Source organism: Alexandromys fortis, unplaced genomic scaffold, assembly GCF_014885135.2.
Source record: "Alexandromys fortis isolate MF-2015 unplaced genomic scaffold, M_Fortis_MF-2015_v1.1 scaffold_19, whole genome shotgun sequence".
In the NCBI taxonomy this organism is placed as follows: Eukaryota; Metazoa; Chordata; class Mammalia; order Rodentia; family Cricetidae; genus Alexandromys; species Alexandromys fortis.
Window position 1 is genome coordinate 7,223,958 of NW_026067890.1, and position 22,527 is coordinate 7,246,484.

Sequence of the window (22,527 nt, forward strand, 5' to 3'; positions counted from 1 at the left end):
CCCTCTCGCTATTCAGCAGGGCCGAGTGAGGCCCATTAAAGCCATAGCCCTCATGCCATGAATTCTCTAGCCAATGTGGCAATGAGCAAACAGCTGTGCTGCCAGCCTCTTGGAAGCAGCCTGACTGCCAGCTTAGCAGACTGGGGATTGCCATGGCACCAAATCCGCGGCAGGAAGTTAGAGGGGAATGTTCTGGAAAATACTGCGGACCTTGCTGCCACGGTCTGTACCAGAGCTGACAGTTCCCTGGGTCACGGATTGTCTTTCTTTCCTTTTTAATGTGTTAACTTAGGGGACTTCTCAGTCACTCTTTCTGCAGTTGTTTAAGTTTTCAGTTTGGGCCTCATCGCAGCTGCCTGCATCTTTTGTTCCTTATTTTTTGGGGGTGGGGTGGGGTGGGGTTAGAACTCTGTAAAGCTGAAACATCAGGGACCATTCTAGCTTAACGTGCAGTTTGCCCAGCGCCTGCTGCAGCTGCCAGTCAACACATGATGTCATGGGACGGGACCCAACAAAGTCCTCTGAGGAGACACAAAGTGGAGGATCAGCTCCAGGCTGAGTCCTCCCTGTCCAAGCGTCCTGCTCAGCCCTGAAGGCATTCGAGTGCTCTCCCTTCAGATGGTTGCTGGACTGAGGCAGCTAGAGGCTCCCCTGTCTAAAACTGCAAGTGCAGGCTAGCACACAGCCTGAAGAAATATGGATTCTACGACTGCTGTGACCAACACAGCATCCCATTTATTAAGCCTTCAGGGAGCTTTAGGATAGGGGAGAAGGATAAAAGGCCAAAGGACCTGGATGTCTGGAGTTCATTTATTCATTCAACAAGTGTTGGGTAAGAATTCTAGGCCAGGCCCCTAAGAACAAAACAGAGAGCAACCCAAACCTAGACCATACACTCTTATAGAGCAATAACTATTAAACAGCAATAACAAAAACAAATGCATGAATAGCAACAGCAACAAATACAGGGATGAGAAGGAAGCTCTCTGTATGGGAAGAGCAAAGGACGGCTTTCTGCAAAGCAGGACATCTGAGCCAAATTTGCTACTTATTCTGCTCTTGCATCAGCAAAAGGGAGCGACGCCGCTCCTCCGGACCCACAGAGATGGAGGAGAACGACCATGAAACAGACTTTGAAAAAACACCCAGCGTTCCTAACACTAAGCCCGTGTCTCCAGGGCCAGGGGCAGCTGTTCCCAGGCTTCTTCATCTGTCATCAAGCTAGGCATTACTCACGTGGACTGAAGACTTTGATCATTTTCCTCCCGCCTGCCAGGCAGCTGGGGTTGGGCAGACCAGGGGTTAGCCTTACTCTGTCTGCCACGCACCTCTCATGTGAGTTGGGGCCGCTCATTTCACTCTCATAAAATTCACCTTTTCCGCCATCCTGAGTGAGTGGGTCGGGAAGAGCACGAAGCTCCCCGGGCGGGTGCTCAGGACGGCACCTGCTGTCATCCCTCCTACACCCGCTGCAGCTGCTATCGCTACAGATCACTGACTCCCGAGCCAGTTCATTTCTTGGTAATAACTCTGGTCCTTCGCTCCTGTTTCCACTGCCACAAGCCAAGTGAAAGCACTTGTTGCGCAACAATAAAACTCTTGTCACAGCCTTCTGACCAGGGTCCGCCCCTTCCTTGGCTCACTAGTCCAAGAGCTTTCAATGTGGGCCCCTAAAAGAGCAAAGCTTTGCCTGCACCCCCTCTTTAATAAGTTACGATAGAAGAGAACATTAATAAGTTACGATAGAAAAGGACATTAACAGCTCGCACCATGAAAAGCTAAGCTTCCTAATATGGAAAGACGCCGTAAAAATTGATAGGAAAAGAGCCCACAGTTGGATTTTTTTTTTAAATGGAAATGTTGAGATCTAGAGAGTTCTTTTTAGCAGCTAAGAGCATTTGTTGCTTTTGCAGAGGACCTGGGTTTGATTCCCAGCACCCACATGGTAACTTCCAATTCTAGTTCCAGGGGATCTAACACCATCTTCTGACGTTCTGGGGCACCAGGTATGCACGTACATAGTGTGCATATATATATGCAGACAAAACACTCAATACACATCAAGTAAAATAACTATACAAAAGGAAAGATAAACACAAAGGCAGAAAAACAAAAGACTAGTAAACACTAACTAGGTGCAGCCTCGTTTCTTATAAGAGAAATGCAAATTAGAGTTCATATTTGACTTGATAAGTTGATGAAGACCCCAGAGTTATAACATCTCTGATCAAGTTGGGCGAAATCAGCCTAACTTTTATAAATTGATATAATTCCTATGGAAAGCAGGTTACCATTATTTATCACAATTTTAAAAAGCATATACTCTTTGAACAAGTGGTTTTTAGTTGTGGACATTTGTTGTGTGGGTACACTTGCCATTGTATTCTTTGTAGCAGCCTTTGTAGCAGGTAAGGCTTGGAAATGGGAAAAACATCCAGGAACTCCGGTGCCGTCTTCTGATCTATCAGGGAACCAGGCACCGCCACGATACACATACATACATGCAGACAAAGACCTATCCCCATAAAAGAAATAAGTCTTTAAAATGTAACAAACCCACGTCTGAGAAAGTCAGGGACTTGCTCAGCTGGTGGAGTTCTTGTCTGGCATGTGCAAGCGCTGCATTCAATTCCTAGCCTAGTATACACCAGGCATGGGGTTGCACATCTGTAATCCCAGCACTGTTTGGGAGACAGGAGGATCATATAGTGACTTCCGAGACAGCCTGCTCTATATGAGGCCCTGTCATTAGAAAAAAAGAGTCTGTAGTTGGGAAGTAGAGGGTTAAAGGAGGAAGGCGACCATGATTTGTTTTATATTCATATATGAAAATGTCACAGTGTCATTATTTTGTATAATTAATATAAGGTAATGAGATAGATGAGAATGTGTCCTTATTCTCTAAACAATACAACTTAACAAGTATACACATAACGCTTGCATTGTATTAGGTACTATAAACTATGGAGAATTTGGAGCACACAGGTATTTGTAAATATTATACCATTTGCTATAAGGAACTTGGGCATCTGGGGACTTGGGCATCTGTGGACTTTTTTCTAGCCTCACAAGGGTAATAATTAACAAGGTGTGTGTGTGTGTTACATAGCTTTATTTTATGTGAATATTACCAAACCAAAAATTAAATTTAAATGTTCTCTTTTACTCCATCAAAACACAGTCTGATTCCTATTAGTGTGTAGTAATCCACACGTCTTCACACCAGATAAAAATGGGAAGCATGTCATCAATAATAGGTTTCCACAGTGTGAAGAGAAAATTAAACTTGACAGAGAAAGATAAGAGGGTCATGGTAGTCCATCTTTGGGGACAGCCACTGACCCTTAGCAGCAGTCAGTTGCCCATTTGAGTCTACAGCTGGCCATGGTTTTTTTTTGTTTTTTGTTTTTGTCAGTTTGCATTAAGCAGTAAACAGTAATCAGAAAACGAAATAAAGGGTCTCTCTGCTCCAGTGGCGCTCGGAGTCCAGGAGACCTGACCAGGACGTGACTGCCACAGCCCAAGCTTGGGAGACTGAAGTGTGACGCCTGGGTTCTTACAAGTGGTTGTTTATGGTCTTGCAGACAAGCCGGAGCTTTTGAATACCGTGTTATACAGCCTTCAGCTGACTTGGCCTCAAAATCGACTGGAACAAACTTAATGTTCTGGAACCAGGTCACCTTTTAAAGGCTACTTCAAAGCAAAACTAAACCAGTGGCTCTTTCAACAGTGGCGTGGGGGCTGGGGGGGCATGGTTTGAAAAGGACTTATTGTGTAGGTAATACATATACCCATACGTGCTAAGGCTCTGCTTATAAAGTTTGATTGCAAGGTAACTTATGTTTGTACTTAATTGGTTAGCATTCCCTGGGCTCCATGGATCCAAATGTTCCTTTCTCAGTCCACATTCAGGACGTTCTCTTCCACCGTCTCCTCCTCCGCTCCTGCCAGAATTCCCACAATGCAATACATTGGTTCACTTGATGGTGCTGCAGCAACCGATAGGATCTTTCCTTTCTTTTTTCAAAAAGCACAAAGTTCCTCAAGTTTACTATTTTTTTTTTTTAATTCTTGAGTCTGTTATTAAAGCTGTCTGTGGAACCTTCACTTCAGCCTTTCTTTAGCTGCAGAATCATTTGGCTCATTTTAAAGATTTGTTCTTGGCGAACTCCTGGCTTTGCCCACTTATTGCTCTCCTGGTTTCGTCCAGTTGCCCTTCTATGAGAGTTCTTGTTAATTTGAACAATCTAGAGTCACCTGGGAAGAGGGGGCATCAGCTGAAGAATTACTTCCATCAGACACGCCTGTGGGCATGTCTGTGAAGTATTTTCTTGATTAATGATTGGTGTGGGAGGACTCAAACCACTGTGGGTGGTGACATCCCTGGACCAGGGAGGGGGAGGAAGGAGTGGGGGGCTGGGCTGCATAAGAAAACTGAGCACACCACGGTGAGCAAGCCAGTGAGCCTCGTTCCTCCAAGGGTCTCTGCTTGAATTCCTGCCTTGGCTTCCCTCGAGGATGGACTGCAACTTGTAAGCCAAATAAAGGCTTTTTTTTTTTCCTCCCAAGTTCCTCTTGGTCGTGGCATTCATCACAGCAACTGAATGGAGCTAGGACACTGCCTACATAAAACTACCCTATCTGTTTTCAGTTGACCGTTCTGGTTTATTCATGTGATCTAAAGGCGTTCTTTATATATTCTGTATACATTTCCTTTATTTTGGATGTGTTTGCTTATGTTTTGCCTGTGATTTGCGTTTTCATTTATGGTAAGGGAGCTCACAATGTTAATCATGTCAACGAGCAGTTTTCCTTTACAGTTAATATTTCATGTATTTAAGGAATCTTTTTGGCAAAGTATTTTCTGATAATTTCTCCCTTTTACCTTTTATATTTAGTTCTAAAATCTATCAGGATTTGATTTGGGGTGTGATATGGGATGGGCATCATGACTCCATGACCTATCACTGGTTAATGGACTGTACCGTCCTCCGGTGTACCATATCAATAACTTTTACGCAAGTCAAGCCACCAGATAGTGCAGATGTGTTTCTGGATTCTGGTCCATCGGTCCTTTAGTCTGTCTGTTTCAGTGACTTTATAAATAGGTTTGAAAACTGTTAGTATGTGTAGCCCCACGAAGCCATATAGTACTGCGGGCACCTCCACCCACTGAACTTCCCATGCTCGCGTGTGGGAGTAACTGATTTGCCTGTTTCCAGGCTTATTCACTGTGGTTACCTCCGTCTTTGTCCCATCAAAGCCCTTTAAATTGAAAGTCAGCCAGGTGTCTGCCGAGCCCCAGGTCTGTTGGGTAATTAAATAACGCCGGCAAGGGGGAGGAGCGGATTAGGCGAGGCTTGCCGGTTGAGTGGGGTTCTCCATAGGAAGAGTTTGATCTACACTTAAGGTCTTGCTTCTCGGGGTAGACAACGGAGAGCCAAAACTTTCAAAGCCGGGGCCCCGAGGAGAGCCAGACGAGGTCACCGAATGTAAATGTCGCGGGGGTTCGGCCCAGCCAGGCGAATCGGCTGGGCGGGGTGGGGCCGCCAAGCCGCAAATCACCAGTTGAGGGCCAGAGAGCGCGGAGCGAGCTCAGAGCCGCGCTTGCCGCCGCCGAGCCGGGTGGGAGCCGGGCTGGAACCGCGCCGCGCAGCCGGCAGTCGCGCCGGCCTCTCGGCGGACACCCGCGGACCATGAGCCGCCCGCGCTCCCAGAGCAGCTGCGGGGCGGTGCGGGCAGAGCGGCACTGAGCCGCCCTCCGGGACCCCGAGCGCTGTGCGGGAAGGTGAGTGTGCCCGGTGCGGTCGTGCTCAGGATCCCGGGCTCCCTCGGTCGTCCCGAGTCTGCACTGGGAAGTTTCTTAGAGCGAAGTTAGACTCGGGGAAGGGCGCAGCCCGCTTATTTTCCCCCTGAATTCCCATAGACTTGGTGTGGGAGTGGGGGTGGTCAAAGTGGGGGGGGGGGAGGAGTGAGACTTGTGCCCTCGGGGACATCGGGTCCCGGAGCTCCCGGGAGTGGAGCGCCAGTGATGTGCTTCCAGCATCTCCACACTTTGGCTCCCGAATGTACCGTCCCGGGCGCTGGCCTCCTGACCCCTCCGGACCCCTTCACAGTCCTGTCCCGTTCTGCCCGAGGCCGGTCTAAGTTGGGGAGGTGAGGTGGCCCAGAGGACTCTGCTGGAAGCCGGAGTCTTTCTCCACTAATCTCTTGGGAAGTTTGCTAAGAAAGTGAAGGAGTCTGCCCTGTAACCGTTGACAACATCTCCCTCCCCTCGCCTTCCCTTTGTTGAGAAAGAATGAATAGTTGGTTGTGTGGCTCCCCTTGAGTCGGGGAGGGGAAGGCAAAGGAGGGAGGGACGGGTCGCAGCCCATCTTCCTTTGCCCGCCGAGTCTGCTGCCACTTAAAAAAGTTTGATCAGGTGTAGACACTCATTGAGAGCAACTGGCAGCGGCAGCCGGTGCTGTGGGACTAAGGTTTAGGAGTCGCTTGAGACAAGGTGAAAAGGGGGAGTAACCCGAGTCTGGTTTTGCCTACAGCGTTTAGGCAGGAAAAGTAGAGCCCCGAGTTCAGAGATTCTTTTAAACCTTGAGTCTTATCTCCCAAGGTTCCACAGACCTCTCCAAGGCAAGTACAGGGCCCAGGGAAGGTCAGTTTGGAAGTTGATTATCTCACTCTGTGTTCCCCCTGGTGGAGAGGAGAACCAGGAGGAGGCTCTGCAAGGCCGAATGGGAAGGGGCCTCTAAGTCCCCGGGAAGCCCACCCGCGAGGGTGCCAGGAAGCCTCCTGAGTATAAAAGAACGGTTTACTATGCCAAATGCTCCCTCGGTGCCCAACGCCGCCGACTCCCTCACAAGTGCTGTTAAAAAGCCTGACATTTCCACCATGAACCCACAAAAACTTTGATTAACTGCACTGGGCATGTACAAAACTGGTTCTGTTCGCAATCATTCATGGAGGAAGGACGGCTCATGCTTAGTATTGGTATATTCTAGGAGAAGAGGAGTTATTTTCTTCATTTGTGCCCACCAAACCTTGGTTCAAATGGATACCTTCAAATCCGTAATCTCAAAGCTAGACCAGGTAAAATTAATTGGTTTTCAGAAATGAATGTCAAGGACATTAGGAAGAAATTTGTAGGTAAGAAAAGAGATACAAGCAAGGAAGTTGAGAGTGACTGACGAGTGAGAAGGACAAAACATGTTAAACAAATGTGGAAGGTTGTCAAATAAAACAATTCATTAATAAAAACAAGCCAAAAGAATCTCAAAAAAAAAAGCCTGACATTTCCAAGATGAGTAACCAAGACTTCAGTTCCTATGGATATAGAAAGAACTGCTTTGTCAGATGGGTGCTAATCTTAAGAACCTTGCCCTGTAAATCCTTCACTGTATTGCTTGAAATACAATCCGTGGAAGAATTATTCATACTTCGGTCATTTGGCTAGACTTCATAAGCTTGCCCTCGATTCGTAAAGCCAAGTGAAAGTTCTAAGTGGAGAAGCCAATCTTATCTGTGGGGTAGCCAGTTCCATCTGCCCTTGCTGTCTGCCTTTGCCGAGAAGATAGGGCCAAGGGCAGCTGAGGCAGGGGCATTCCCAGTTTGAAATATAAAAGTCCTTGAGGCCCTTTCCTCAGACTGCCGCGTGTGAGTTCAACCTGAAAATATCCCGTTTCAGAACCAGAGAAAAATCTAAAAAAGCGGGCTGTGCGCCTTTGCCTCCGCTTGCAAGATCATCAGGTTTTGCTGTGAATGGGACCAAGCTCATTAGCTTTTCAAAGCTCTGTGGCTGGCCAGAGTCAGGCAGGCAGGCAGGCAGGCAGGCAGCAAGGCTGTTTGATGTGAGGGTCACTCATGGTCTCTGCATTCCCAATGTCATACTCTCCCTATCAAGATGGGGCATCTGACCTTTGTAGGTGTTTCAGGATCTGGCAGTCGAAGGCGGATGGTCAAAGTCTTTGCTGGTGTTTGTTTGAAAGCATGCAGATGGTTCACTTGGTGTCCATTCCCTTTTGGGTCTCTGTCCTCTCGACTCGGTGTGTTTACGTCTGTTCTAGGCTGAGACATCTCGCTCCTCACCCTTCCCAGCTGCAGTGGGGACACAGTGACTGAGCTGTGCAGACACGGCCCCGGCCCTGTTTAGAGGAGATGTGTTTTTGTTTGCTGTGCGCCAAGGACTTCATTTTACATGTTCACATTTAATCTTTCACAACAATCCATGAAGACAGGATTGTTGGCACATTGAAGGAATGGCGACTGACTGTTAGCGGTGTAACGTGTCCCAGACCTCATTGCTACCAAGGCAGAGGCAGGATAGAGGTTTGATGTAGTAAATTCTGGCTCTGAGACCCAGATTCTGAATTGTACCATTTTGATTTTCAAAGGCCAAATGGTACTTAAGAGTGTTTAGTGACTAGTGGCATCAACATAGAAATACCTGCAAGTAAAGAAGAATACATGGGAGTCAGAGTTTAGAACTCTGTGGATCTGCTCTAGCTGCTTAGTCCTTGGCTTTTGCATTGGTTGGACTGGAATCCTGCCCCCTGCCTGGAACTTCCTTCAGATCTTTTCTTGCCTGGTCCCTTATCTTTTTGTCTCAGAGCTCCTGTCATTAGCTCTTCAGAAAGGCCCTGCCAGACCATCGTATCATAAAGTTATCTTTCCCTCCAGCCAGCATCTTTTATCATTTCTTCCGTTTTGTTTTGTTTTGAATTCTTTGGAGTACTTACACCTTGGGTATTGCCTGGTTTATTTTCTTGTTTATGTGGTTTGGTTGGACTCCCCACATCTCAACTAAGGCGTCTTGGGAGCAGAGCCTTATTATAGCTCATTCCTGGTGCACTGTAAGCCCTCACAAAAAAATATTTTAAATGAATGAACGTGATTCCTCTGAGCTTGGAAAATGAACTTGAACTACCAATGTTTGCTGCTGTTGTTAGCTTCCTCTATAAATTTTAACCTGGCAAGGTCAGGGGTCATTTCTATATTGTTTTGTTTTGTTTTAAAGACGGAGCACAGTGTCAGCCATTTTTGAGGTCTTCCACCATTCGATTCTGTCACCCAGGAGACAGTTAGAGTGAAAGGTACTGTTACCAAGGAGGACCCACAATGCCTTGCTTCTCAATCCTGGCTTCAGATTGGGCAATGCTGTGGAACTTTAGAAAAAGTGCTGATGTTGGTGTCCTGCCCACAGAGATTCTCATTTTAGAATCTGGTCTGTGGTTGAGCCACACTGCGGATATTCCCTGTAGGATTCTTAACATGCAGCCAGACTAAGTCCTGGGTGTTTGCATCTTTGAACTCGTTCTCCGCCTTGGTCCTGATAGGCTTGCTGCAGCCATGGTGAGAAGTAGGGATGCAATTCATGTTTTGCTGATGAGTCTGGGTAGTATTGGAGATACTTTCGCATCCCTTGTCGTAAGGTAGGTGACACTATTACGTGCTCTGGCCTAGTCCCTTTGTGTTGATGGTTCCATCTGGTTCCATGTCTAGCGTACAAACTCTAATCTCCTTCCACTCTGAATGCCTCACACACCACTCCAATCGGTGCCCTCTGGCCTGGGTCCCTTCTGAACCCACTTATGCTGTTGTATCATGCCAACCCCCCCCCCCATGGCCATGGCTTTGCCTTCCTTCCTTCCAACTAGAGACCTTGAGCTTCTAATAATTCTTCCCTCTGTCCTGTCCTTTCTCTTGGCCACTTCCTGAGATCAGACTCCTGCATTGTTCTTCCTGGTCCTCTGCCATCTGCCCGAGTGACAGCTTGGCTTCCTTTTCCCTTACCAGAATCAACCAGAGTCATCTACTGAGGTGCAGTCTGGATCCCTCCTGTTCAGGCCTTCCCTGGCGCTCACCAGTCAAGGCCAGACACTTTGGCAGAGCCCTTAAGACTCCATGGCCTTGCCCTTAGCTGTAGGTCTTTCAGGAAAGGGTTTCTCAACTTTTCCACTCAGGCACAAGGCCTGCAGGGTACGCAGTGTGTGGGGATGATTCGTACCTGAATGGGTCTGGCATTACAGTGTCCTCTCACTTTTTCTGATAGAGTACTTCTGTCAAAGCTAACTGTTGTTCCAGCATGAGGGTCGCTATTTGTGAGTTCTAGGTTGGGGTTCTCTGCCTCTTATAGAGTCCTACTTAAATGTTTGTTGAATTAAAAATAGGAAAGGAAGACATTAGCAGGCTTTGCTATCAGAGGATAAGTTGAGATGGGGGATATACTCAAGGGCATCATAGAGCCTTCTAGTGCAATCTCAAACTGCAAACTCAACTTGGCTATGCAGAGAAGCCACCTGCCAAGGTCACCGGGGCTAAAATCACTTTTGCTCTTCTTGGCTCACGGAAATAGATGTGATCAACAGTGCGGCCTTACACATGAAGATGTTTTGTGTGGTGCTAAGGGTGTGTGCTGTGTCTCTCTCCCCATCCCACCCCACCAGTTTCTTTAAGATGATGCAGGCCTGTCAATGAAGAAGGGGCTGATAGTGTGAACAGAGGAGTTCACAGCTGTGAGGGTTGAAAATGGGGGTGGGGTGGAGGACTACTGGTTGGTTTGCGTCACTAGCGGTCAGGTAGAGGGCTAGGGAATTTTGATTTCTTTTTTTTTTAATAACAATGATTAACATTGAGTAAGTGCTGGCAGTGTGCCAGGAACTGGCCAGGACTCCCCGCCCTGTTTTTCTACATCCCCGTGAGCCAAGCCTTCTCTATGTGGTCTCACACGCAGCAGCCAAGCTTCTGAATTTATCAAGACTGGCAAAGAGCAGTGGACAAGGTTAGGGCTATATCCTTGAGTATATTCTACGCAGCCCCCAGCACTTGTGAACTTTTCCCTGTGGCGTGTAGCGGTGGGTTTGTGTGGCTTCACATACAAAGTGTGTTTCCTCTGCAAACTCCTTTTGTCCCACTGCCACCTCCGTGGGCTCACGGAGCGGTTGATGGTGAAGCCAACAGTTCTGTAAGAGCCAGCTCGGCAGGGATGCGATAGGGAAATTTTCACTCAAGGCTCTTCTTCCCCCTGACAATGGTGCTGCAAGCTTGGGAATGGGCTGTGGAGTTCAGCTGTTCCGCAGTGATGCACAGACCCTATGATGTCATAGGCATGGAAGATAGCTTACCCAGGGAATGGTTACAGTTTCTTGTAGGGCTCCTGTTTGATTTGTATGTTGGCCTTGACGGGTCTTGTATAATTTGACTTAGGTCAAAACCATAGTTTAGTTTGGCACTCTAGTACCGTTCAAGGCAGGTAACTGCTAGGCATACCTGGGAGCGGTTGTTGGAGCTGGTGCTGTCGTCTCGCTGGTCAGTTTCCTCTCTGTCTGCGCCCTCCTTCCTCCTTTCTTTTTTCTCTCCGCCTTCCCTTTCTCTTCTTCCCTGACTTTACATGCACCTGTGGGCATGGCTTGACCCTGCTAGTGACTGGCAGGTTCCTGACTCCTCTTGGAAAGAATCTACAGGGTGTTACCACCTGCTGGCTTTCCGGTACAACCGATCAAGCTGATGTATGGAAGAAAGAGCCACCCCTGACCCCTGACCCTGCCTTGGTTAACTGGAGTACACTGATTTATTTATAAGCATCGAGTCTTTGCCAGAAAAGCTGCCCTGTCATTGTGGGTAGCACAGTTTGGGTCCGGCACTGTAGATCCCAGCAGCTAAGGAATTTCACTTAGCTCTGCCTGTTTTACCGTTAGCAAGGTGGTGGAAATCACGGTAGCCATTGTCTAAGAATTTGTAATACTTTTCCTGGTATTTATTACCGAACCTACCAGTCCTTACGTAACAATCTTTTTTCTTAATTGCAACCCCCACTTCAATAATAGAAAGATGGTCCATAGGATTCTAACAACTCTGAGATGTTTTTGTCTATTTGGATTGGTTGCCCATCCAGCTGAATTTCCCTATAGAATCCTGAAAGAGTGAGACGATGAACAAACATCTGTGCTTATGATGTTCCCCTAGTAATACCGTCAGACATTATTCACCTTTTGATGTTTCTTAATTTTTCTCTAGTTTCTTCAATCAGCTTGAAGCTGACTCTTGTGGATGTCTTAGCTTTATCCTCTCCTCTCTTCTCCCTCCTCAGCGTCGAGAGAATCATGGCTGCGGGAAAATTTGCCAGCCTTCCGAGAAACATGGTTGTGAATCACCAGTTCCCATTGGCCTCGTCCATGGACCTTCTGAGCAGCAAGTCCCCTCTCGCGGAGCCTCGCACAGATGCATATCAAGACGTGTCTATACATGGCACTCTTCCGCGGAAGAAGAAAGGCCCTCCTCCCATACGATCCTCTGACAGTGCCAGTCACATGGGTACCCTTCCCCACTCCAAATCCCCACGGCAGAGCTCACCTCTGACCCGGGACATCATCCAGGAAAACCCACCGCAAGACTGGAAAGGGGACACCTTCACCTTCAGGTAATTCCTGTCATTTTATGAGTGAAAATTATTTGTCTAAAGGGCTTTCTGTTAAATCTATGCAATGTATGAATCTCTCCTCCTTTTTCTCGCTTCCTTCTTCCTTCCGGTGTTAGAGCACCCAGGGCCTTGTATATGTGAGGCCAGTGCTCTACCACTGAACTGCATCCCTAACTCAAGTGAACAATTTAATGTCTCTAAAGCTCTCCCTGCCCCTTAGCTGTTACCAACTGATACAGCCAGTCCTGTTTGCCTTTCTTTCTCCCTGTCTCCCCTCCTCTGCCATCACTGAAGCAAATCTCATTTTCTAATAAACTTCTTTTATCTAAATATATTTTTGTATGTGCCTGTTAAGGATAAGGATTCTGGTGTAAAGTGTATGTAACCACAACTTAAATATAACAACTTTAAAGGAATCATTTCTTCATATCATCTAATATTTGAGTTTTAAAAATCAAACTTGATACATTAAGACTCTTAAAACACATTAAAAAAATCATAGTATTGAATTAAACTACATCCATTTAATTCTGTAGCAATGCCAAGGCATATGTAAGCTAGGATCCACACTTCCTTTAGCCGCCAATCCACCAAAATTAAATTCTGTGTGGCTGCATTGCCAGATCAGATTCACGGTATTGTTGGGGAAAAGATTGATTTCTCTTCTGCTGAGGCCAGGGCTCTGGGTAAGTAAGCCTCACAGCTGCGAATGCTGCTTCTCTGGGTTCCTAGTGCCTAGGTTGGGATTGGCCCCTGCTGGTTAGAGCCAGTTTGGGAAGTGTGCTCCTTTTCCTGTAGATCAGCAGCGTGGGATGTTATCAGGTAAAGAACAGGGTGGTGTCTTCCCTCGTAGTCATTCTTGTCCAACCTTGTAGCAAAAAGAGCGCCTCTGATCCGGACGCGTGTTTTGGTTCCATCTATAGATTGCATACCTGTGTTCTTTGAAGTATATTGATTTTATACTCCCCAGGGTTTCCACGGGAAAACTCTCCCCAGTCCCATTGAGCACTCAAAGGGTTGGTCCAGCGTTGAAGGTAGTCTCTCAGCCAAAGTATTGCTGTAATCAGATTTTGTCCTTTTGCATCTGAAGCCACGCCTTCTCTGAACTGCGATCAGATACAAGCAATCAAATAAGAGAACTCAAGAGTATACCAAATGCTGTAGAAGAAACAGGTTGACATTCTGGCCTCCGTGGACATAGGTAGTTATTGCTTTGTAAAGGTCATTAAGGAGATGATTTTAGATCTAAGATGACTACTTAATGAAAAAGGTGACCTTGACCTGTGTAGGAGCTGCTTCCAAAGGCAAGGAGCTGGAGCTCACAGCAAGTTGGGTGTGTTCGCAAAAATCTGGTGTGGCCTATAACTGGAGTGGGTAAAGCTGAGAGGTGAGCAGTAGAGATCTGGGGGGCTGGGGAGCAGGCAGAGAAGACTGAAGCATCAATTTTAATTTCATAATGTTTATAAGAAGAAAATAGGTGAAGGCCAGGTATTCTCCGTGGACAGTGTCAGAAGGCCCTGGAAATGTTTCTCATGTCAGATCAGTGGTAATAAGCCATGGACCACCCGTGGGACACCCAGCTCTGTGGTTTCCTAGCAGAGAGCCTGCAGGCAGCCCGCTGCTGAGATGAGCAAACACCCAAGGGCATTATTGTTACTATGGCCCCTCCGGCATCCAGTAGGCAGGATGAAGAAGATAACTGACAGAAGCAAGCACCAATCAATGTCAGGCTGCAAGATGCAGAGGCAGAACTGGCTGCTATGGTTAGCTAACTGGGAAGCATTTGAAGCTTTTTTTTTTTTTTTTTTTTTTTTTTTTTTTGCCTTATCTCTTCTTGAGCTAGCTATCTGCCACGTACCAGACACAGACAGTTCACAGAGCCACACCTTAAACCAGTGAGGTCCTCTCTGAGCAGATACCAGCTCACAGGGGGGGAAGGCTAGAGCCGGGCTGCTGGGGAGGAGGGTAGGCGAGTGTGTTGCCTCCTGTCTCCAGGAAGTCCTTCATAAACACCCAGGGTCCAAACTGCCAACCTGCCTGGAGTTCAAAGCTTTTTTATTTAAAAACCGACTAGGGCAGAGGTCAGAGCTCCGTAAAAGAACTTATCAGAGGGTGGACGCAAGTCCCGAGTTTGAAGTCCCGGCTGCAGAAGAATGAGCAGGTCTTGCCAATGTAGGGTTTGTGTGTCGTTCACAGCCCCATTCATCTACATTCGTACCTTCTTTTCCTCACTCCAAAAGTCATATTATTTAACATAAAGACAAGAAGTACCAAGTGTATATCCCACATGAATCACAGAGAGTAGGAAGACCTCATGGGTTGTGTGTCAAAGGCTCATGAAGTCTGACCCCTTGAGACTCATTACCAAAGGTCATTTTCCAACATGTTTTATTTTAATATCTCCCTTTGATTTTTAAGAGTTCTGAATACATGATTTTTTTCTTTTAAAAGTATTCCAGTCAGATTATGAGTTACCTCTATTCCTTGAAATAAACCATGATATGAGGAAAGATTCCATACAAGGGTGGTTAGAGGTGAGGAGCATGAACGTGAACCCGAAGTTCTGGAGAGGGAGGTTTTACCCGACGTGCCACAGTGGACGATATGACATTTACATCTGGTCTGGCTTAGAGCTGAAGGGAGGCCAGCCAAACACCGGCCATATCCACAGTTAATGTCCGCTTACAGTGACCCGGCCAGACGCAGAGTATGGGCCCTTTCCCATCTCGTCACATCTGGCGTTGACATGGCGATGGCAGGTCCTCCTGGACACCCTAGGCTTCCCCTTTATGGTACCCCACCAGCACACAGAAGGCAGCAATCCAGACCAGAGCTTCCTTGCATTGTAAGTCTCTATCTGCACGTCTCGGGGTTCCAGTTACCCACCCTCAGCTTTAGCTAAAATATTAAATGGGAAATTCTAGAGTTAATTCACTAAATTTCAGTGTGGGCCACACTAAGGAGCATGAAGAAATCTATATTCTGTCCTGTTCCACGTGGGACAAGAATCTCACTCTGGTGCGGTGTCCGCACACTATAAAGGAGGCCTCCCGTCAGTCAGTGCGAAGCCATGTTGACTTACGGTATGGCATTGTTCATATTCAGGTGGCCATGCTTGGCTTCATCATGGCCCCAAATCACAAGAATAAGTGATGTTGGCAATTCAGACATGCCAAAGGGCAGCTCTAATGAGTTTTTTTTTTAATTGAGAATTGAAAGTTTTTACTAAAAAAAGTATGTTGGAGTCGCCAAGCTGTCCAGTACGTTATAGTTCCTTTTTGCTGTCATCCTCCTCCTGTGCCTGAGCTATACTTTATCACAGCTGTGTGTCCAGGCCGAAACCCAGCACCAGCAGGGTCCAGTACTATCTCACCTCCAAACACCGTTGGGAGATAAGGGGACTACTTGTGGCAGATTTGCTGTTTGTACAGCAGACATGCTCAGCTTATTAATCATTAAACTGTAACCGTTATTGTAACTGAAAATGAATTGTACGTCCATCCTGTGGGAGACCTTGAACAAAGCAGACAATCTCCCCTGTGACCCAAATGTTTAGTTCTTAAGCTGACGTCTCCACATATGTCATATCCTCCCTTCTATAAATAAGCCGTGGACAAAGAAAGCTGTATAATATAAAAGGGCACTATTAATGTTCTTACATGTTATAGCTTTAAAATATCTTAAAGGGCCGGGTGGTGGTGGTGGTGGTGGTGGTGGTGGTGGCAAACACCTTTAATCCCAGCACTCGAGAAGGAGATGCAGGTGGATCTCTGGGTTTGAAGCCAGCCTGGTCTACAGAGTCAGTTCCAAGACAGCCAGGGATGCATAGAAAAAAAAAAAAAAAAAACCTGTCTCAAAACCAAAGCCCAAACCAATCAGCTTAAAGGGTCTATCCGTATTCTTATGGGACATCAAACCCTGTATAAGGCATGGCAGAACTCCTCCTGCCCTTCCCCCTCATCTTGCTCTTCTTTTTTACTCTCTTCCTCCTTTCCGTCCTCCTTCTCCTCCTTGACACCACCATCATCATCAGTGGGGAAATGCCTTGGGAACTCTTGAGGCACCTAAGCCTAGACCCTAGTGGATAACTGAATTTGGTGGAAAGGGTTGGTACTTGTTGGCCATTCCCCAGACACTGGCTTTATGGCCTCCAAGAACAATGGTCACAGCTGTTGGCACCCCTAAACTGAATGCTTGAATGGAAGACGGCAGTTTCCCATGTAACCTAACACCCCAGACGTGGACTCTGGGGAGAATAGAGAGCCAAAGTTGTCAAGAGTCAGAGGGCCATCCTGGAGAAGGGAGTTGGTCTTCTCTTTCAGAGACCATATCTCTTAGCTTTCCCATTGTCTTGGCCAACCTTGGATATACTTGTGGTTTTGAAAAGTGGCCAGAGCCAGAAGCCAGAGAGTTCTTAAGCCTGCTGTTTGATGTCACAGGGGAGCCTTTGTTTCATAAGGACAGCCAGGCTTCTCTAGGAGGCCGACAGACAGGATTTCCTCTTGACGTTAGCGTCATTTATGCCTGCTGTCCCTTTGACTCGTTTATCTTCAGGGTTAGATTTGTGTTTGAATCTAGAACCCTCCTTGAGTTGAGAGCAGACCAGTTCCTGCTGGGATGTCTGTGTTGCCAGGATAACCGAGAGATCGGTGCTTGGGCTCTTTTCCTGCCTGTGGGTATGTGGAGGCATGCGTTCCCGGGAACAGCTGTGAGGGGCTAATTCCTTCCACCTCTTGTGCTGTGGGCACATGTGGTGGACAATGTGGGGTTTCATTAGCTCGCAGGAAGTGCTCTGACTGACTCGGCACAAGTGTTGTAACTGACATTGGACTGCAGAATCTGTGTAATTACTCCTGGTGAAAGCCGGCGAGCTTTCCCAGACAGTAAGTAACCCCGCATCACCACATCAGATCTTTCGAGAGGGGGAGCTGGAGGAGGAAGCCCACCATCCATGCCGACGTTCCTTTGAGAATCATCTCAAAGTCCTGACTCTGGGCTGTTAGTGCCGTTGTCTGGAACAATCTCCAGCAATGTCTTTCTCTTTGACGACACAAGATGTTGCCCCAGCCAGATATGCCAGCAAATCAGCCTTTCCTCTCAAAGATAACCAGAAGGTCTGCAGGGCAAGGAGCCACGTGCAGCCACATGTCTATAGCTTATGCCTGTCACATCTGCCACCTGCAAGTTGCAGACCTTCTGTCTGCAGAGGAAACCTGGCTTTTGAGTTTTAAAAATGTATTGAGTAGATGAATAAATGCTATTTAATAAAAAGGCCCCCTTGTTGGGTGGTTAGGGGGGTAACATTGGCTTTTCAATAGCTCTGAGCATAAGATTGCCTCTAGAAAAGGCAAAACTCCAGTGGGCTGAGTTTTCCTGACATTTGGAAGATCCTGCTTGATGTCCCAATGCAGCTGTTGTGGCTGGGCTGCTGGTTTCCCAGAAATTTTATATGGCCTGGCCCTGGTAGTCCCTGGTGTGCTGAGCCTAGGAGCAGCCGGGTCAGAGGTGAACCTGTTCCCTATCTTACACTGCTTCTGTCTTGAAGGAGACCAGAGGAGCTGCCTGGAGGGCTACCAGCTGCCCCACGGTAGCCCTAAATCCTGTCCTGACAAGGAACTGAGGGGCTGGGATCTGTGCATTCCCAGCTGCTCTGGGAGAAAGGAAAGGTTTTCTCTTTTCTTTCTTTCTTTCTTTCTTTCTTTCTTTCTTTCTTTCTCTCTCTCTCTCTCTCTCTCTCTCTCTCTCTCTCTCTCCCTCTCTCCTTTCTTTTTCTTTTTCTTCCCCCGACCAATTGTAAACCACAACCAAGAAAATGACCAGAGAATGACACAATGCAGTCCTTGTCTAGCTGAACTTCTTAAGTCCCATCCCCTCCCCCGCCAGGGCAGACCTGCTCTAACTCAGGCGCTTTGCAGACTCCCCCATGCTATTTGGAAAGGGCCTTGCTTTAATCTTAGTAGTTTACCTCCCACAGAATCTGCTAAGGCTCACTGTAAACAGACCCGCAGCTATGCCAGCGAATCCGCCAGCCATCCCAGTCTGGCCAGGATGTGCCCTCTGGAGAAGTCATAGTCGCTTTTGTTCATTGGAAAGAAAGATTGTCTTCCAGGGACCTGGGCTTGCTGACCTGCTCTCCCTCAGGTCACAGCCACTCTGTTTGTCATCACGCAGTCTTGGAAGCAGACGACCAAGGTCTCTCTTCTTAGGTGCCCCAAGGCAAGCTCATGTTGTCCTGTTGAAGCATTGTGTTATGTGCAAGCTAGGGAGACCTGAGGAACCGTCTAGCCTGTATAATCTATAGTTCCAGATTCACCTGCAAATAGAGATCAGATTGGGGTGACTCTTACAGACAAAATAACCCTAACACAGAGGAGCTAGAGGCCTCGGTTCAGATCCCAGCTCTGCCTCTTAGGCAGAAAATTCTAAATTATAAAATTGGTTTGAAAATAACCCACACTAAGGAGTGCTGTGATGTTTAACTGGTCCCCCAAATAGGAAGGTGTCCCTAACTTTCACTAAGCCAAATCTGGGCCACCTGCTGAGAGTCTGCTTCCAGCAGGTCACTTCTTAGCTCTCACCTGGTCCCCAGTGGTCAATTCCTCAGCTGCTTGACTCTTCTGGGATACATGACCTTGAGAATCCCGGAGAAATTCATGTTGCTGGGACCATCAAAGCTGCTAGGGACCTTGACACTGATGCCAGCAGCCAGCCCTGGTAGCTTCGGGACATTAGCACACTATTTTATTCTTTTCTGGATTACCACATTCTTAGGGGGTAGCTCAAAGCAGGTATGGGGGAGGGGCCCAGGCCCGTCGGTTTCCTTCCTTCCTCCCTCCCGGAAGGCAGAGCAGGGAGGCTCCTAATCCTCTGTGTAACCCGAGATCACGTTCTATGCCTGCAGCTACAGCAGGAGAAAGTTTCCCACGTGTTGATGGAGTTTGGCTAGGATTCCTTTCTCTAGGTCCGCCCCCACGGCAGTGTGCCTCAACCAGCACGCTCAGCACCGTCTGTGGGGATAACCATCGTCCAGGGTGGTAAGATACCAGCACACCATTGCCTTCCTACACTAAACAGAGCCTTGCTGACCCCTGGGGACTGAAGCAGCCCCTGCCCAATTGTTCTGTAATTAATGTTAGTCTTCCATGCATTTTTATTAAGTTGGTCTTATTTGAGGCATTGTGTTAGGTACCAGGGGCCAGTGAAGAATGAAATAGAAGTGGCCCCTGTCCTTAGGGGGCACCCAGTTTAGGGGCCCTGGAACAAATGCATTGATAAATATAAAAGGAAGTGTCAGGAAGATACTATCAGAGGACCCTGACTTAGATTGGTGGTGATAGCTTCTCTGGGGGAGGGAACACGTGTAGATTAAAAACTAAAAAAAAAAAAAAAAAAAAAAAATGTCACTAGTAGTTTTTATGTTACTATGTATTGAAAGGGTAATATCTTTGAAACGGGTTAAATAAAATATATTATTAAAATGAGCTCTTCCTATTGGTCTGTTCTTGATTATCAGGAGACTTGAAATCACCTGTGTGATTCTTGGTGCGTTTCCACTGGACAGCCAGACTTGCCTGCGTTGGCAGCCAGGCTTTGGCACGAAGAGTGACAGCTGCTTTCCCAACTATTAGACCAGCAGCCCCCCTGAGAATGGCGGTCGGCCCCAGAAGGCAGCTTCTCTGTCTTCATATCTGGTTAGGTGGAACTCTTTTTCTGAGCCGTCTCGACGGTCACTAAAATCTTAGCACTTTGATTCCGCCTTTGGTACCTGAGAAGAAGCCTTAGCAAATACGCTCTTTTAGAAGGGTGTGGGGAGGAGGGAAGGATGGGGGCAGGGCGAAGGGGACAGGGCGGGGCAGCGGGAGGACAGCTAGATACCAGCTAGACAATGCCTCTGCTGTCATCGAAGGTGCTGTGTTTGGGCTTCCACAGCCTGACGGGTTCCCCGATGCCAGGACTGTGTGTGCCTGCCAAGAGACATGCTGGCCTTGATATGGCCTTTCTTGTTCTTACTCTCTTCAGTCTGGATCCCGCCAAGTTAATATTTCAGCAGTGACCTTTAGCTAAATGCTGCCACTGGGGTTCCGCCGGGCATGAGCTAACCCCAGCCGGGTGGTTTACCAACCAGTACCTGCTTGCTATCAGTCTTGGATTCCCGGGTCAACTCACTGTAGTGGAGGGTACAAGAAACACAGACGGTGCTGTTGGAATGCGATGCCTCTTGCTGTTTGCTTTCTTTTTCTTTTTTACTCAGGCATTACTACATTGTCAGATGAGCTAGACTGACTCAAGGAGGAATCCGCTCTTTGAGAGAAAGAAGCAGTTTTAGAAATACGTAGCCCCCGCCTCACCTTACCCCCCTAGCCCCACTCTCACCCCAGGAGGGACGTGTGTCCTCATCTCCAGCCTCTCAGGACTATACACAGATTCTCAAAGTGGAAAGTGATGGCAAATGTGACCCCGTGGACTCAGACTCCATATGGGAAACTGTTAGCGAAACTAAAATAGAGTCCTTTGACCCAGAGAGAGGGAAAATAGCCAGGTGGTTCTTCCATTGAAGGGTCTGTATAAAAGGTTACTTCCAGCCAGCATAAACAGGTTTAATAACGCTCCCCTACACACACACACACACACACACACACACACACACACACACACTCATGCACGCACGCACACATGCACAGCCAGAGCCCCTTCTCATTTTCATTCACAGTATGTTGACCCACCATCAGGTGCAAGGCTTTGTACCGGTCCTGGGGATTCGTAGAGAGGCCAGACTTTGTCCTCAGGAGTTCATAGGTCATGGAGAAAGATGCTGCTTTTGAACCATCTGATCTTCCTAGCATGATTATCTCCATCTTTGCATGCCCCTGACTTCTCAGATAGCCCTTTGTACCACTCAGTTAATCCCCTGACCTCTGACCTTACCACACGAACACACTCCAACATGGTGTAGAGGTATTACGTAGGTAATCTTTCCCTTGGGGCCTGCCTCGTGTGTGTTCCCAGGGCTGCTATGGCATCCCAGCCTTGAACCTCGACTGCAGGAAAGGTCATGCAGCTAAGGATCCTAGCGGAGGGTGTCACTGGTCTGTGAGAGAGGCAGAGGGCAGAGCGAGCAGGACTGTGCAAAATGCCACAGGTAACAAAAGGGCTTTCACGAGGTATGGAGGAACAGTAAGATCACAGAGAGGGGGACGGTAGAGAAACCAAACTCTTGGACTTCTGCTTGGCTCACTGGAAATAACTGCTCTGATTGGGAAGGGGGTGGATGGGAAATGTCCAGGCAGAATTGTTGGCCTGGAGTGGGTAAGGCCAGAAGAAGAGGCCCAGAGACCACGGAGACAGAGAGAACAGGAGCTGAAGGCATGACAAGCCCTGTCACCGTGGGGAATATCAGGCTGACAAATACCTCCGGAAAGAATCTACAGATAGTTTTGTTTTGTTTTTATACAAAAGGCAGGGAGTTAAAACTCGTCTACAAAATGTGCTAAGGTTTAGAAACGGTGGGGTGTGTCTCTGGCAACTGGGGTGAGCCACTGACTAAGGTGGGAACAGTGGGAAGGGAAGAAGAGGTCTCGGTTTTTGTCAGGGGATTATCCTCCGGGAGATGGTGGTGTCTGGTCTATGGAGTGGAGACAATGTTTGGGGTGACAGCTGGAGATGGACTCGTATCTCAGGGGACTTCCTTTGAGTAAAGCCAGCAGGGCATTAATGAAAGCAAGCCCTACCTGGCTTCTGATGCTTACTGTGTATAGCAATGTTGGGAAGGCACCATGCAAACATAGCTATTGGTACCATCCTTAGGGTGAGAGAGTCAGGCTCCATGATGGCACATGAAGCCTGCAGAACCTTTCTTACCCATTTAAAAAGGCCAATTAGACAATAATATTGGTATAGCAATCTCCTGGGTGCCCGATGTGAATCTTGGAGACTTAAGAAGGATGTTGTCCCCTGACAGCCACAGAAAAGGATGTCGGATTCTGAAACAACACATCAAATTTAATTAAATCACATGTTATAGGGAGAGATAAAGACTTATGCTGGAAGTCCAAACACACTAATTACAAAGTAAAAAAGATGGGATCCAGATTAACTCCTGGCCATGAGAAATATCCTAG

General features: G+C 47.5%; 1 protein-coding gene across 2 annotated transcripts in view; it reads left to right on the plus strand.

Annotated features, from left to right (window-relative positions):
- Nucleotides 1-4,411: 4,411 nt before the first annotated feature.
- Nucleotides 4,412-22,527, plus strand: part of Bcar3 (BCAR3 adaptor protein, NSP family member) — a 103,764-nt gene continuing 85,648 nt past the window's right edge. The window contains exons 1-2 of one of the 2 annotated variants that reach the window (XM_050156381.1): nt 4,412-4,532; nt 12,080-12,409. In XM_050156381.1, coding sequence (XP_050012338.1) covers nt 4,519-4,532; nt 12,080-12,409 — 344 coding nt within the window. In that variant the 5' untranslated portion in view covers nt 4,412-4,518. Of the gene's footprint in view, nt 4,533-5,350; nt 5,789-12,079; nt 12,410-22,527 lie in introns of those variants that run through there. The other variant, XM_050156458.1, reaches the window with a different exon arrangement.